General features: G+C 34.0%; 1 protein-coding gene across 1 annotated transcript; it reads left to right on the top strand.

Annotated features, from left to right (window-relative positions):
- The first annotated feature begins 2,458 nt into the window (after positions 1-2,458).
- LOC106666514 (leucine-rich PPR motif-containing protein, mitochondrial) lies at positions 2,459-14,238 on the top strand. The gene is made up of 21 exons (XM_014393770.2): positions 2,459-2,729; positions 4,272-4,411; positions 4,476-4,598; positions 4,660-4,927; positions 4,994-5,225; positions 5,280-5,471; positions 5,731-5,938; positions 7,858-8,076; positions 8,138-8,352; positions 8,422-8,595; positions 8,674-8,998; positions 9,068-9,281; positions 9,390-9,621; positions 11,105-11,264; positions 11,325-11,495; positions 12,773-12,872; positions 12,926-13,139; positions 13,195-13,396; positions 13,455-13,730; positions 13,799-13,950; positions 14,019-14,238. The coding sequence occupies exons 1-21, from the start codon at positions 2,596-2,598 to the stop codon at positions 14,097-14,099; spliced, it is 4,032 nt and encodes a 1,343-aa protein (XP_014249256.1). The 5' UTR covers positions 2,459-2,595; the 3' UTR covers positions 14,100-14,238.
- The last annotated feature ends 1,128 nt before the right edge of the window (positions 14,239-15,366 follow it).

The raw sequence follows: 15,366 nt of genomic DNA, 5'->3' as shown, positions 1-15,366 counted from the left end.
TTTTTTGGCTACCGGTCAGCCTGTTCATTTCCTTCTCTGTCTTCATGTCCAAAAATCCATTTTAAGATAATCTTGTGTTGCTTTCCCATAGTCATTTGGCGGTTTGGCATTTCCAGGCAAGTATGGAGTTGAAAGCATATGCACTTAGTGCCTTTATGGCTGCCTGGCTTTCTGAGAGTTTATCTATGCACATTTCATATTTTTCTTTATTATCTCTTGTACACAGAGTTGTATTGCCAGACTTCAGCTTGGAAAATCCTTGGGGTTAGTCCAAGGGGCTTTGCGGGATGAAATTATTTGATCCTTCTGTGTACCATTTTAGGGCTCCTTTTAGAAACTTGGGGCCATCTTTTTACCAAATGTCTCTACTGTTTACGTCCACTTGGAAGGGTATGCCAAAGTTGAGCTTTTCTCCCAATTTGTCAGATGCCATTGTAGCCATCTGGTGTACTTCAATTCTTTTCAGAATTTTTTGATGGTTTCTCCTTAGGTCTGTTTTTATTTGCTTATGTCTCAGGAGCCGGTTGACGCTTTGGGTAATCATATACGCACATTAAATAAATAACTGGTTCTATTACACAATCTCTTGGTTCACCATGGATCCCATAAGATTGAGATTTTGTTCTTTCAAACTGAACTGACAATACAAGTTGTTGATATGACATAAGCCAAATATGTTTTTTCCATCAAAAGACTTTCGACACACAAAAAGCATTTTCGGCATCCAGAAAGAGCCCGAGGTGAATCTTTTTCCTGTCCAGGATTTGGTCAACTAAGGTGTTTGTAGAGGAATTTAAAATATAAAATTTCCATGTTTTATCAAAAACATTTTATGAGTTTACACTGAACTTATTTAGTTATTATACTAAAATGAATAATACATCTAGAAAAATAAGTACCAAATATCAGTTTTGCATTCACCAGTGAGTTTAAGATAGAGAGGATTTTCCTTCTTGTGTTTGTCAGCCGTCGGTTGAAAGGGATTTATGTATTTATTTATTTATAGGCAATAGCCCATATTATAACAATAAGTACATGAAATACAAACAATATTTAAAACAATTAATTAAGGTTTTTAGTTGAGATAAAAAAGTCAATGCCACGAGCGGGATTTGAACCCACGATCTTCGGCTTGATGATCTACCACTTGAGCTATCGTGACCTCGATTGACTTTTTTATCTCCACTAAAAACCTTAATTAATTGTAATATGTTAATTGGTCGAGCGGACCACGAAATTAGTGAATTTAATATTTAAAACATTGATAATAATTAATTAAGGTTTTGGTTGAGATAAAAAAAAAGTCAGTGTCTCCTTCGGTTAAATACACTGCTGCTCTACCACTTGAGCTATTGTGACTTTTTTACCTCAGCCAAAACCTTAATTAAAGATTAATTAATTGAAAAGAATTTATTTGGTCAATCGGATCATGAAACCTAATAGATTGATTATAATAAAATAGTGACATACATAATTTTGATAACAATGTTTGAATAAAAAAACAATATAACAACAATATATACAAATTAAAAGTTAATTTTCTGGTGCACATCTCCCCATCCAAAGAATAGTGGCAAAGGAACAGAAATACAGATTACTATTTTGTTCTTTTGTTTTTGTAATTGTTATATATAGGCCTAGTAATGTTAATGTATGTTAAACAATAGGCAAAATTACAAATATTAGTCTATGATCAAACTGGTAAACTAAAACTCAACAAAAGCAAGTTACCCAAAATTAAGCAGTGTGCAGTTGGAAAATATATTGATCACAGTGGCAATGTCTACAACCTTGTCAGCTTACTAGAAAAACTACCCTCTATTGACAGCATATACACAAAAAGCTTGCAAAGTTATAAATTGATTAATTGTACTAAAATTAATAATACATCTGATATAGAGTGGATTTCTTCTTGCATTTGTCAGCCAGGTTTCAAGAGATTTATTTATTTATGAGCAATAATCCATATTATTAGAACACGTATATGAAAGACAAAGAATATTTAAAACATGAAAAACATTGAAATATGAAACATTGACAATACTAAAATAATAAATATTTAGGATATTTGCCAGTTGACTTAGGTTAATGAAGCTTTTCTAAAAGCCAACGGTCGTGGGTTCGAATCCCACTCATGACACTAACTTTTTCATTTCAACCAAGACTTTACATAGAAAGAATAATCAATTGAAAGAAGTAATTTGGTTAATTAGACCACTAAACATAATGGGCTTTTGTAAAAATCTAATTTTAGTCGAAATTAAATGAGCGTAAATCCTTATTTAGAGATTAAATAAATATTATTATTGGTCTGTTTATTTTTCGCGTTTATATAAAAAAAGGAATGTTTGTAAAGTTGTGTTTTTTTTTTTTGTCAATTTATGATATTTAGAAATTTGAAAAATCCCGCGCATTTTCTTCCTGATTACGTCACCTTGTTCGGTGCCGGCATGCGGAGCCGGTATCACTATGCTCATCGCGCACTTTGAGGTTTCCTTTTTTTCTCATCGGTCTGCTTGGATTTTCCTTTAATCAGATTTTCCCCGTAAATTAATTTTCCACGTGATAAGTCTTGTTTGATCCTTTTTTTCCGAAATGTCGATGCTACGCTCGTCGAAATTCGTCAAATATTTTATTTCCTTTGCTAGAGGGATCGCTATCAACCAGCCACGAGGGGTGGACGATTCGCTCCTCCAGAAAAGCCGATCGTTAATTGCTTGGAGCAATAGGTAAAATTGTCTTTAAAATGCGAAATTTTTATGTTAAACTACACCTGTACGACATAAAACAAATAATAAAATGTCTAAAAGGACAGTTAATCGTTACTATAATAAGCCATGAAATCCTATAAAAATCAGAATGTTCCACCTGTTTGCTGTTTTATACTATGTTGTCGCAATATTTTACAGCACAAAAGTAAATTCGTTCCATCATGATAAAAACACGGATTAAGGTGTTGGTCTGCAACATACCAGACCAATAAAACATACCATGTCTCATACCTCTGCAGATAAGAAAAATTTATCGGGAGGCTGAGGCAGAATCTCATAGATGTAGATTAGTCGGGGTGTGATATTCTGCTCCCTTTAACAGCCGTTGTATTCGCTGTTCTGTACCTATAGCACACTGTTGAGTCCTAATTCATCAAGGAATTTGATTAGTAGGCCTGGTTTCAGTAGTTGAAATTGTACCCGAGACTTCCTCCTGCGAGCAAGTGTAGGATGACAGTTTGTTAGTGTTGGTGTTTCCTCTGCTTCTTCGCAGAATCTGAACAGAAAACTCGCCCCAGACACCAACTTCAACATCATTTTCTTATCTTCGTTTGCCGTAGGCAAAGCCATCTTGGCTGTTTTGCTGATTTGCGTCATCATGACACAGAACAGCCTCAAGCACGCTGCTTTGTAAGTTGTGCTCGATTGAGGTTTTACATCTTAAATTGACCGAGTCCCTTTAGGCCCGCTATTGCCAGGACACAGGATCTGGTTTGGGCTCAGTTCAATCATGAGCATATTCATCGTAATGTCTGCGTTCATTATTCCATCAGGTATAACAAAAAAACAAACAAAGCTTAAAACTACCAAATACTTTAAATTTGGTGGTTTTGGCAATATTAAATTAGATCTGTTAGTTGGGGTTTGTATTATACTGCGCCCTTTAAGAGCTGGGTTATCCTCTGTTCTGTGCTTATAGCACACCAGTAAGTCCTAGTTCATCAAGGAACTTGATTAATACAGGCCTGGTTTCAGGGGGTGAAATTTTTCTAAAGGTGCATTGTACGTTTAAAAACACTTTTTCCTGCGAGCAAGTGCAGCACCACTGATCTGTGGGCAATGAACTTGTAGTTTGGTTAATTCTGACCATTTTCTCTCTTATCTTATCATTACAACAATTTGATCATCATTGATCACTCTTACTTTTTTTTTTTTTTTTTAAATTATAAGATGGATATTTTTATAGTTCATTTGTCCTTCATGAACTATTGCAAAATTGTTTTGGGTATCTGTGAAATTTTAGATATTTGACAATATTCAACAATATTCTGCCATATTGGTACTTTCTTCTGGAGGTCTTTCAAACATGAAAATTATGTACTACATATTCTTGTTAAAAAATTGATCAGCAGCATATTTCTGCTGTGTTAACTCAAATAGTGCTGAATGAAATTATCTGTTTGTAGGCTTTATTTGTAATTTAATAAACTTCTATTCCAGTGATTTTTCAATATTTATTGTAACATAATATACTGAATATTTGTATATTTTACATTTCAGGTCTTTCGCTAGCGCTTCGGCACACCATGCCACAAATCTTATTAACCGCTCGCTTCAAAAGCTTGACCGAGAAGTGCGAAGGGTCGGCAGGATATCACGAAAAGAGCTACAGGAAGTGTTTGATGAAATAAGGCTCCACAGTAAGTTAAGAAGATCAAATTGGTTCGAACCTGTTTTCCTATTTTTTTTTCTTATTTTTTAAAGATCATGCGACAACCACCCAGTCACTCATGCTAATTAGATGCTGCGGTAATCTTGTCCCAGAAGAGACACCAGAAGTACGTGTTAAACTTGTACACGAAATCTGGGACACTTTCGAAAAGCTAGGTTGGTGTTTTCTAATTTTTTTTAAAACTGAGACAAGATTATTTCAATAGATTTTTTTCAGGTGTGCCTTTTGATATAAGCCATTATAACGCCTTGCTCCGGGTACATTTGGAAAACGAACACAAATTTTCACCAACAGAATTTCTAGTTACACTCGAGCAAAAAGGAATCGAGCCAAACAGAGTTACATATCAAAGATTGATAATGGCTTATTGTCAGAACGGGGACATCGAAGGGGCAAAAAACATTCTTGAATTTATGAAAGAAAAGCAAATGCCTGTGAACGAAAGTGTATTTAATGCATTAATCATCGGCCATTCGCAATGCAAGTAAGGTCTTGAAAGAACTATTTTTGATTTTTTTCTATCCATTTTCTAATCATTTTCTTATTCCAGTGATATGGAGAGTGCTGCAGGTATATTATCTGTCATGAAGCAAGCAAATTTGTTACCTTCAGCAGACACATACACAGCTTTGATATGCGGATATGCCAAACAAGGTGATATAGAAGAGATAAAGAAAGTTCTAGACGAGTGTGACAAAAATGAAGTTTATTTACAAGGGAAAGACATTCTTGAAGTAATCTACAAACTGGCAACTAACGATCATTACGAACATATAGGAATGGTAAGCCATATTTATTTGTTGAATTAAAATAATTTAAAAAATTTTTTTTGTTAGCTTTTAGACTATCTTAAATCACGGTCTAATTATAACCAAGATGGAAAAAATGTAATTTTGAGATTGATCGCAGCTGGAGAAGACAAAGTCGCTTTGGATGTACTCAAAGCTATGCCAAAACCGGTATATGATGAAGAGGAAAATTTAAATGTGGGGAACTTTTTTTTAAGGCAGATAGTAAAGTTAAACCGGGTAAGTTAAATTTAAATAATTAATAGGGAAAATTATTTTCCAAGAAGTTAACACGTTCAATTTGAGATTCAGAGGCAAAGTATTCCAACCTGCTGTGTAATCCATAAGAAAATTATTTTACTAAAAATTTGCCATCCTCGAGGATGAAAATTGAGATTCCACCTCTCATTGAACATGTCAACAAAGAACACATCACACAGATTAAATGAGTTAGTAAGCTTTTTATTTTGAAAATGTTTAAATTATTATCTCTCCATAGCCAGTAGACGTGATTGTAGAAATGTGCAATGAGGTCAAAAATCTCGGTAACAAAAAAGTTTTTTCGGTCGTTGTGGAAAAGAGCCTAGAGTTAAATAATCCTGACACGAGTTCAAAGCTGTTGACTCATCTCGCCAAGGAAGAGCCTGTATGTTTCCACTATTATTGGCCGGTATTGGTCCAGTATGGCAAAGCCCATAACTTGACAGGTATGCTGTTTATTTTGATTTCTTTATTTTATTATATTATTATATAATTTGAAAGTTGTTTTCTACTGTGATTTAAAATTGGGCTGCGAATTGATGGAAAATCGTACTATTTGGCTGAACTTACAGAAAAGCATGAAACTATTGTATTTAATAATCAAAAACTTATATAATGCAAATTAAAAACAGTTCACACATCTTTTACACTATTAAAAAAAAAAAAAAAAAAAAAAAAAACAACCAAAGGCCAACTGGAAAAACAAAAAAGTCTCCCAAGTGGGTGGGCAGTATAGCTGCCTCACATTTATTGCTTGCATATGTTAATCATTTAAGAATAAAATTCAAATGGAATCATCTAGAAAGCAGCCCGCAAAATCCTTGAAAATTGCATAAAAATCAAACAAATGTTTTAAAGACATGTTATCATGGTATTGTAGGCCTCTGATGCTCTTATTTGCCAGCGGGTAAGCAATAAGAGTGTACATGCTTAAACCATTCAATGCGTTACCGAATTCGAGACTATCACCCGTGTACAGGAATTTTTTGCCATTAAACTTGATATATTGATTGCATTTAGGTTCTAATCAACAGAAAAAAATGTTTTGACTTAAAAGTGCATTTTTGTTGCGGGTTTTAGACCGTGACTCCATACAAAGTCAGAGTATGCAAACCCGCAACTGAACGTACTCCGTCCAACCCCTTTGACATGATTCAGATTTGTTGAGACACGAATTATTTAGAATTTTTGTATTCTAAACCATTTGAAAAACCTATTTTGACACAACTTTTCCTTCAATAATGTGTGAACGAGGAAAAATATTTCCATGTTCTAATATTTACAGTTGTTTTATCCAGATTTTTAATTTTTATAAAATTAATTTTAAAAAGAAACAAAACAAAATTTATAATACCGTGTGTTTACAACTGTAAAATTTTATAATTTCAATTTTTCACTCATTTGAATTGCTTGAAATTAAAAAAAAAGTTAAAAAGAATATAAATAAAATAAAATTTAACAAAAATACAAAAAGAAACTAGATTACACGATATTTGAAAAATGGCAAAAAGGAGGGAAAATTCAAAAGGTGTGGTTGAGATGTGAAGTTAGTGTTCGAGTGGATCGCAGTTACAATAGCTCAAGTGGTATAGCAGCGGTGTATCTAGCCGAAGGTCATGGGTTCGAATCCCGCTCGTGACACTGACTTTTTCATCTCAACTAAAAACCTTAATTAATTGGAAGATATTAATTGGTCAAGAGGACCACGAAAACTAGTGAATATATTTTATTATTTGAATGATTTTGTGAAATTCCAAAAACCATGTTGGAATGCATAGCCCCCCCCCCACTTGTTGCTGCATGCAATAAGTGTTTACGTGCAAATGGTCCTGGCTGTGGTGATTCTGGAAGAAATATGATTATTGTATAAATTATAATTTCAAAAAATTGAGATGCAGTTGACGCTTACTACTTCCAAAATGTCGAGACTACAACAAATCCAATTACACCATTTGAAAGAACGCTAAATTTGCTGTAAGATACTTCTGTTTGCAATAATCTGAATGATATAAAATGTTAGCCAGTATCAGTTGGAATATGTCAAAATTACAAAATTTAAAATTTTGGTGATGATTGCATGTTCTATGAGGTTACAAAAAAATACCTACAACTTGTCAAATTTGACAAAAACTTTTTCATCTAATATGCTTTACGTTGATATAGCCAGGTTTTTAAATAACGTTCTAGTAGAGTTGAAAAATAACAATTGAACAATCAATTAGAACTCGCTTTGTAAAATAAAATTATCATTATATTATATAATTACACATTATATTTATTACATTATATGATATAATAATATCTAAACAAACTTATAAGTTGGGAACTGGCTTATAGTATCATTTAATCCTGCATTGTTTAACAGGTGTTCTGAACACATTGAGGCAGATGTCACAAGAGGTTGGTCAGCCGCCGTCAAATGAAACCCTCAGAGATTATGTCATCCCTTACTTTCAAAAGGATATAATCGGAATGAAGGGTATTATCACTCTAAATCAAGCCGGAGTTTCAAAAGCCTCGTCAGCATCCGCATTCGTAGCATATCTACTATCAGAAAACCAAATAAAAGAAGCATGCAAACTTGGTAAAATAATTATTAACTTTTAATTTTTTTAAATGAATTATTTTAAAATGTATAATTTCAGTTTTACAGTATCAATCTAATTACAACGCTCATTTCTTGAGGAAATATCTCGTTTCCGCCTTTATAGCTACAAAGGACATCTCTTCATTTGTAACAATCGTCACAGCTATGGAGAGCAATGATGTAGACGATGTTGAATCAGGTGGCCGTGTTTTACTCGATACAGTTCACTATTTAGGAAGTGAAAGAAGTAAACTTCTCCCTGCCATTTTGTCTGTAAGTATTTTTGAAAAATCTAGTTTTCATGTTTGTCACTGTTAACAAAAACTTTCGTTTTCTTTGTAGAAATTTTTGGAAAATGGCATTTCAATTTCCAACGAAGTAGCTGAACTTATTCAGAACAAACTGAGCGGCGATGAATTGACTGAAGAAATATCCACATTGCTTACTAAATTGACATCGCCCGATCTTTCTTTAGCTGAACTTAGACGGCCAAATAGGAGTAGGCATTTAGAACACGTCCGTAATAGATTCCTTCCTTTCAGAAGACAGTTCCTTATTAAATATTCGTTTTAATAAATGTTCTTTTTTATTCAGGATGAAGAAGCATTACTCAATTTGATTAAAAATGTAGACGAAAGAGGCGAGAATACCTTGGGTTTAAAAAAGCAGCTTTTGATGTTGTACATCCAACATAAAAATATTGACAAAACATTAAAACTATGCCAACAGCTCACCATGGAAGGTTTTGAGTTTCATAGCAACCTCCTTGGGCATCTCTTCGACTTGTTTATCAATTTCAATAAATTGGACGAAGCGTTGAATTGTCTAAACAAACTCAAAAAACACCTTGGCTCGAATGTCGATCATTCAAAAATTATAAAAATGGCCTATTTGATGTACCAACAAAATAAATTTGATGGTATTATTTTCATATATTCTTAACACCTATGGTGTATTATTATAGGTTGATTTATTTTTTTGTGTCTAGATGCGCTTGAATTAATTAACAACTCGGTTCAAGAGGAGGTTAAAAATAATGCTAACTTTCTTTGTTCGTCTATCTGTTGGAAATTCCTTAACTCGTTGGCTGAAAGTGGAGATGTTGAGAAGTTGAAAACCATATTTGAAGCACTTGTAAAAGGAAATTTTATTTCTCCATCTAACGTCCTTCTTGGTCCACTTATTAAAGTCCATATCTTAAAGTACGTTCTCTATTTGACGATCAAATAATAAATTTCATGTTTAAATCAATTTAAATTCATAATGTTCTTTTTATTTATCACATTTTAATTATTTGTCTTTTGTTAAAGGGGTGATATGGAAAAGGCACTAGAAGCATTTGAAGAGTGTTGCCTTAAATATCGAGCAACGCCATGGAAAAATGAAATTGCGTGTAAATTGATTGAAAAAGAAGATTCTACAAATCTACAGCGTGTAACAGATCTTTCGACGCATATCCATGGGGAGGTGAACAGCCTCTATGACCTCGTGCTTTCCTTTGTCGAGTGTGGCCGTATCAGACAAGCCAGGAAAATACTCGAGGTACTTGTCTCATTATTTATATCGTCGAATGCGGGGATGATAAACAGGTGAATTTTTTGCATCATTGTTTTGTTAACGGGTAGTGCCCTGGGGTCAGGTTGGGTTTGGGGTGGGTTAGAATTACGGTTGGAAGAATACCCAGTTCACACTGGGATTGTTTGAGTTGATTCATCTCACGATTCAGAATTTATGCTGAATAGATGCAATGTTCGGACTCAGCCCAGACCTGCTATGCAATGAAAAACCATCTCTTCACCAAAATTCATGTTATTCAGTTCTAAAGCGGAACATGATTGACAAAATAAATAACAATCTTAAAAAAAAAAAAAATAAATAATAAAGAGGTGGGTAAAGCTGGGCGCACACTAGGTCAGTGGGGCAGCGCAACACAGCCTGGCACAGAATTGTGAACATCCACACACTATGTAGGAACTGCTCTCGGCCGCGTTGGTCGAATTTTTCCCCTCCATCTGACTAGTGTTGCGGTTTATTTTTGATTTTGCATTTCCAGGAGTCCCCACGTCACAATCGTTGGCTTCGTCTTTACAAATATGGCGTCTGAGGGCAGCCGAATACTCAACGCTTTCTGGTAGCGGGTTCCAGAAATCTGGCAACTTCCTCCGGCTCTGAGCCGTGCTGCCCTACCAGCCTAGTGTGCGCCCTGCCTAAGAAAACAATATCAAAATCACAAAAATAATAAAGATTCAAGGCCGAACCAAGAAAACTTGGTTGGTGAAACACCACTTCTTTTTTTAAATTTTTTTTGTGCTCACGCCAAAATAGCCCTTCAGGGTGTGCAATTTTTTTTCTTTGAATTTTGTGTCTGAAACATTACGGAACTGCACCGTTTTCAGCACTTTATTTTTTAAATCACGGTTTCTAAACTCACTGGAACTTTCATATCATAAACAATATATATATATATATGTCCTGCATTATACCACTTCAAATACAATTATAACTGAAAAAAAAAAAAAAAAAAAACTAATGATTATTAAAAGCTAACTGAAGAAACGAGGAGGCATGCGACCTCTTTCCTGCAGGATTCACGTCCACACTGGCCCAATGATGTGCCTCTCCTCTCCTAAGGTCTCCTCTTTTTATCTTTTGTGCCTCTCAATTCGGCCGGGACAAAGAAGATGTGAAAATACTAACTAGCAACACACCAATTGCAACAATGAGTCGGGGCACATGGACGCATCTCAGAAGCAGAGTCCCATATGGACTAGATCTTACGGTTGGATTTGTGTTTTTGAAAAGAAAAAAAAATACTTTTTGGAATTTCAATTTTCACCTGGACCTTTAGTGTGTAATTCAATGTCTAAAGTATCACCTGTTGCGGTACACATTTTCCGAATAATTTTCACAGTAATGTGTAGACTTACGTTGTAAGGGAAAGTTCTCGTTGCTGGTCAGGCTTTACTCATAAATAATATAAATTAAAATTTTCTATAAATTTCTTGGACATTTTTTATTTCTTTAGACCCCTGGTTTGAGACAAAGGACACAAAGGATCAATGCTGCTTGTGAGCGCTATACCAGTGAAGGGCGAATTAGCCATCTAGAAAGCTTAGTCGAAGTCACTAAAGACCTCAGTCATATCAACAGAGCAGAGATATACCAATACTTACTCAACTCCTACGGTACGAAAATAAACTTGTCAAAAAGGATCGAAATATCTTTAAAATGTATTTTGTCTGTAGTGAATGAAGATAACGTTGACAAGGCGGTCGGCTTGTGGACCCAGATGCAAGAAGAAGATGTCCAACCGACCAACAAATTTTTAAATATGCTTGCAAAGCTGATGGAAAAGCACAACAGAACTGTCCCTTTCCACGTTCCAGATTATGTTGAAATGGAGGAAGAAAACGCAGGTAAAATTGTAATCAAGATAATGTATAACAGACCAGGCTAATTTTGGGAGTGGTTAGTGCGTTTGACTCGTACTTGCTGCGATTCTGGTTCAAGTCATAGTTTTTAATTCCGGCCATTCTTTACCTATGACCCTTCTTTTATTGACATAGATATTTGCAGTTTTTATAAGTTTTGTAACAGACAGATAACGGGGTATGGAATTACACAGCTTTAATTTTGACCAGAGATGAACAGAATAAGTTCAGATCACTACTTAAGTTATCAGCTTTAGTACATAGTCTAGGAATGGGAGCATTTTTTAGGTAGTTCGTTTTACATAATGGTATAAAGAACAGAGGAGAAAATCTGGTCCTCTTATCTGGTATATTAAAGGATATCTTCTCCAACAATTCAGGACAACTAATCATATTCCTTAAAAGTTTTACAAGAAAAACAATATCAATTGATGATCTACAATCTTCTAATGAACTAATGTTCAGTAAATTTCTGAGAGTTTCATATGATATCCAACTAGAATTTAGACCAAGTTTGTAAGAACAGTATTTAAGAAATATATTTTGAACAGATTCAAGTCTATATATGTAATTGTGATAATAAGGTGATCACACTACTGAGTTAAACTCTAAGATTGGCCTTATCAGAGTAAAAAACTATTTTTAGGCAAAATATACTATTAAAATCCTGTGTATTTCTTTTCAAGAAACCAAGTAGTTTCAAACATGTATTTACAATAGATTCAACATGCAGGCTAAAAGAAAGAGAGAAATCAAAAATTACACCTAGGATCTTTGATATTGTTGTGCTATTAGTTCTACATCACAGATATATTTAAATTGTAATGGACTAGGTTTCTTATGATAACATTGCATTTATCAATATTTAGAGTCATATAATTTAGATCACACCATCTGACTAGATTAGTCACTATAGCTCAAGTGGTAGAGCAGCGGCGTATCTAGCCGAAGACCGTGGGTTCGATTCCCGCTCGTGCCATTGACTTTTTTTATCTCAACTAAAAACCTTAATTAATTGTAATGTATTAATTGGTCAAGCGGACCACGAAATTAGTGAATAAATGATAATGATCAGTTGAGTGAGATTGTTGGTATTTCATAATCTTCTTTTCAATGACCATAGCTTTTAAGCTTTTTTATGTCACATATCCACCCATAATTCAACGTTTTCCCGCGAAGCAAAGAAAATATGCAAGTGCGAAGTCTTTCTCAATGTTATCCAAAAATATTTATTATTCTTAATTAATATTATTTTTAAATAGGTGAAAATGCAAAAAATGCTATTTCTGAACCCCTGAGAGCATTTCGAACAGCTATTTATAACAAAGATGTCGATGAAGCAATGGAATTGTTGCAGTCAAAGTATGTCTTAATTATAATGAAATTGTATGCTAGTACAAAAGGATTTTTTTTAGGTTAATAATAACGGAATTATCACAGAATGACAAGTCAAGGCTGTTAAAGTTGATGATAGACAGCGGCAGAATTTCACTAGCAAGCAGATGTGTAATCGAATGGCTTAAACAGGGTGTGAAACCGAATACTGGGACATTAAGTCTTGTAATTAACAACCTTGCAAAAGTAGGGGATATCGAATCCTTCAATGCAATTGGGCAATATATTTCTAAGGTACATTTGTAATTTTTTTAATAACTTTTTTTTTTAAATTGATTATTTGTTTCAGGATGTTAAAAAGAGGATTTCATTTGTTAACCGTCAGACACATTGCATGGTTGAAGCTGGTCGTGGAGAAGAGATGCTTAATCAGCTCCTTAATGCAATAAGCTCGGCGAATACGGCAGAAGAGCTTGAAAACTGTGCAAACAATTTCCCACGTGGAGGAATCCACTCGGTTCTGCAAGTCATGCCAGAACTCCTTCCCAAATGTATATATTTGATTAATCTGAATTAACCCCTTTATAATAATTTTCTTATTATTTTTAGTCGAAGAAATAGAAAAGGTTTATAGAGACAAAGGAATTATGGGACCGACCAATTCACTGTGGATCTACTACATGATCAACGGGCAAAAAGAAAAGGCCGAAAAAGTTTGGGAAAATTTTAAGACTTCTGACCGCTTCATGTTCCAGCCCATATTGAGCGTATCCAGGCAACGACTCGATGTTTCATTGCTCGATGATTTAATTGAAAAAAGCAAGACAGTTTCTGCCGGCCCTTCAACTTTTGCTGTGATATACAGCTGCAAACTTGACATCATTCGTAAGTCAACTCCCCCCCCCCTGTTTTTGATTATTGTACAAAATATGTTTATATGTTAATGTTTACAGTGAAATTGAACAAAGAAGATGAGGGAAATAAGGTGCTATCTGAAGCACTTGAATTTTGCCCTATTGAAAAAATTAATAGGAATGTGCTTTTAAAATTGAAGAACATGCTGGAAATTAACGGGAAAGAATTTAAATTTGTAATCCCAGAAAAAGTATGTTTCAATTTTTTTTTCTAAATAAGTTTACTCAAAAATGCTTTAATTAATTTATTACTTTTCAGAGTTTAGATGCAACTAGAAATTCTAGCTCATCGAGCGATAGTGACAGCGAAAGCCCAGAATTTGCTGCTAAATTGTATTGATAGTTCCAAAATAATTCGTATTTTCTACATGTTTAGCTAGTCGTTTTATATTAAACTATGTAATTTTTCCAAGCACTTGTTGCTAATTTTTAAAAAATAATGTTTCTGTGTAAATAAAGTTGTTTAATAATAATACCAATAATTTTTTTCATTTTTTCGAAATGCGATAAGTTGAAAGTGGGTTATGAATCTGCAGATTGACCTTCTCTGATTGTCATGAATAGCTTATTCTTGCTCCAACCGACTAATAATTAAATAACTAATCAGCTATAAAAAAAATAAAACCATTAATACATAAGCATCCCCAACCAAAACCACAAATACACTGACAGGCAAAAAATTCTGCCCAATTGTACCATAACTTTATTTGTATATATTTAAATATATTATTCAAAGTTTCACGTTTTTAATGTTTAATAATTGAATCTTTGTCTAAAAGTTTAAAAAATGTAAATTGCTAAGGAAAATGAAAAAAAGTGTCTCCACTGACACGCTCCGCTGTTCCCTAAATATGAACGTTCCTATATGTTTTGTATGTAATGATTTTTTTTTTTGTGTCTGCCACGCTAAGTGCTGGACACGCTCTTGTGCTGGTAGATATGAACTGACCTTAACATGTCGTTGTGGACTGTTTCTGTTTATCTTCTAATTAAGCCGACGTTTCATAAACTTTTTTTACAGATTTTTTTTATGCTTCCCTCTAAACCAGTATAATATTTTAAATATTTTGTGTGATAAATGTGATTTTACATTTAAAAAAATCCTTCAAATATGTGATATTCATCAAATATGCAAAAATATGCTCTTTAAATTTAACTTTCCTAGATACAAGATTCAGACAGATAATAGATCCGATTAAAGACGTACGTGGTAGCAAACAAAATATGCAACTGCATAAAAATCCAGCCTCTAGTTGGAACAATAAAAAAAAATTCAATTAATTAAGGTTTTAAGTTGAGATAAAAAGGTCAGTGTCACAAGCGGGATTTGAACCCAAAACCATGCCCTCCTTTTTGCCATTTTTCAAATGTTTAATTGGATTGGATTCTCGACGACAAATGAAATGACCACGGAGTGCTTTAGTGAAGTATACTTCATTTTAAATCATTAAATTCACTAAGGAAGGAAAACTCAAAAGGTGGGGTTGAGATGGGAAATTGGCCAGAGTGGATCAAGGTCACGATAGGTCAAGTGATAGAGCAGCGGCTATCTAGCCGAAGATCGTGGGTTCGAATCCCGCTCGTGCCATTGACTTTTTATCTCAACT

The sequence above is a fragment of the Cimex lectularius genome, unplaced genomic scaffold, assembly GCF_000648675.2.
Source record: "Cimex lectularius strain Harlan isolate CLEC.00 unplaced genomic scaffold, Clec_2.1 scaffold363, whole genome shotgun sequence".
Taxonomy (NCBI): Eukaryota; Metazoa; Arthropoda; class Insecta; order Hemiptera; family Cimicidae; genus Cimex; species Cimex lectularius.
Note: the sequence above shows the minus strand (reverse complement) of the source record. Positions and strands in the feature narration are given on the sequence as shown.

Coding starts and splice junctions, on each gene's coding strand:
- LOC106666514 (XM_014393770.2), top strand. CDS start 2,596: ATGTCGATGCTACGCTCGTCGAAATTCGTCAAATATTTTATTTCCTTT. Junction 5,226..5,279: donor ATTACGAACATATAGGAATG/GTAAGCCATATT, acceptor TTTTTTTGTTAG/CTTTTAGACTATCTTAAATC. Junction 5,939..7,857: donor CAAAGCCCATAACTTGACAG/GTATGCTGTTTA, acceptor ATTGTTTAACAG/GTGTTCTGAACACATTGAGG.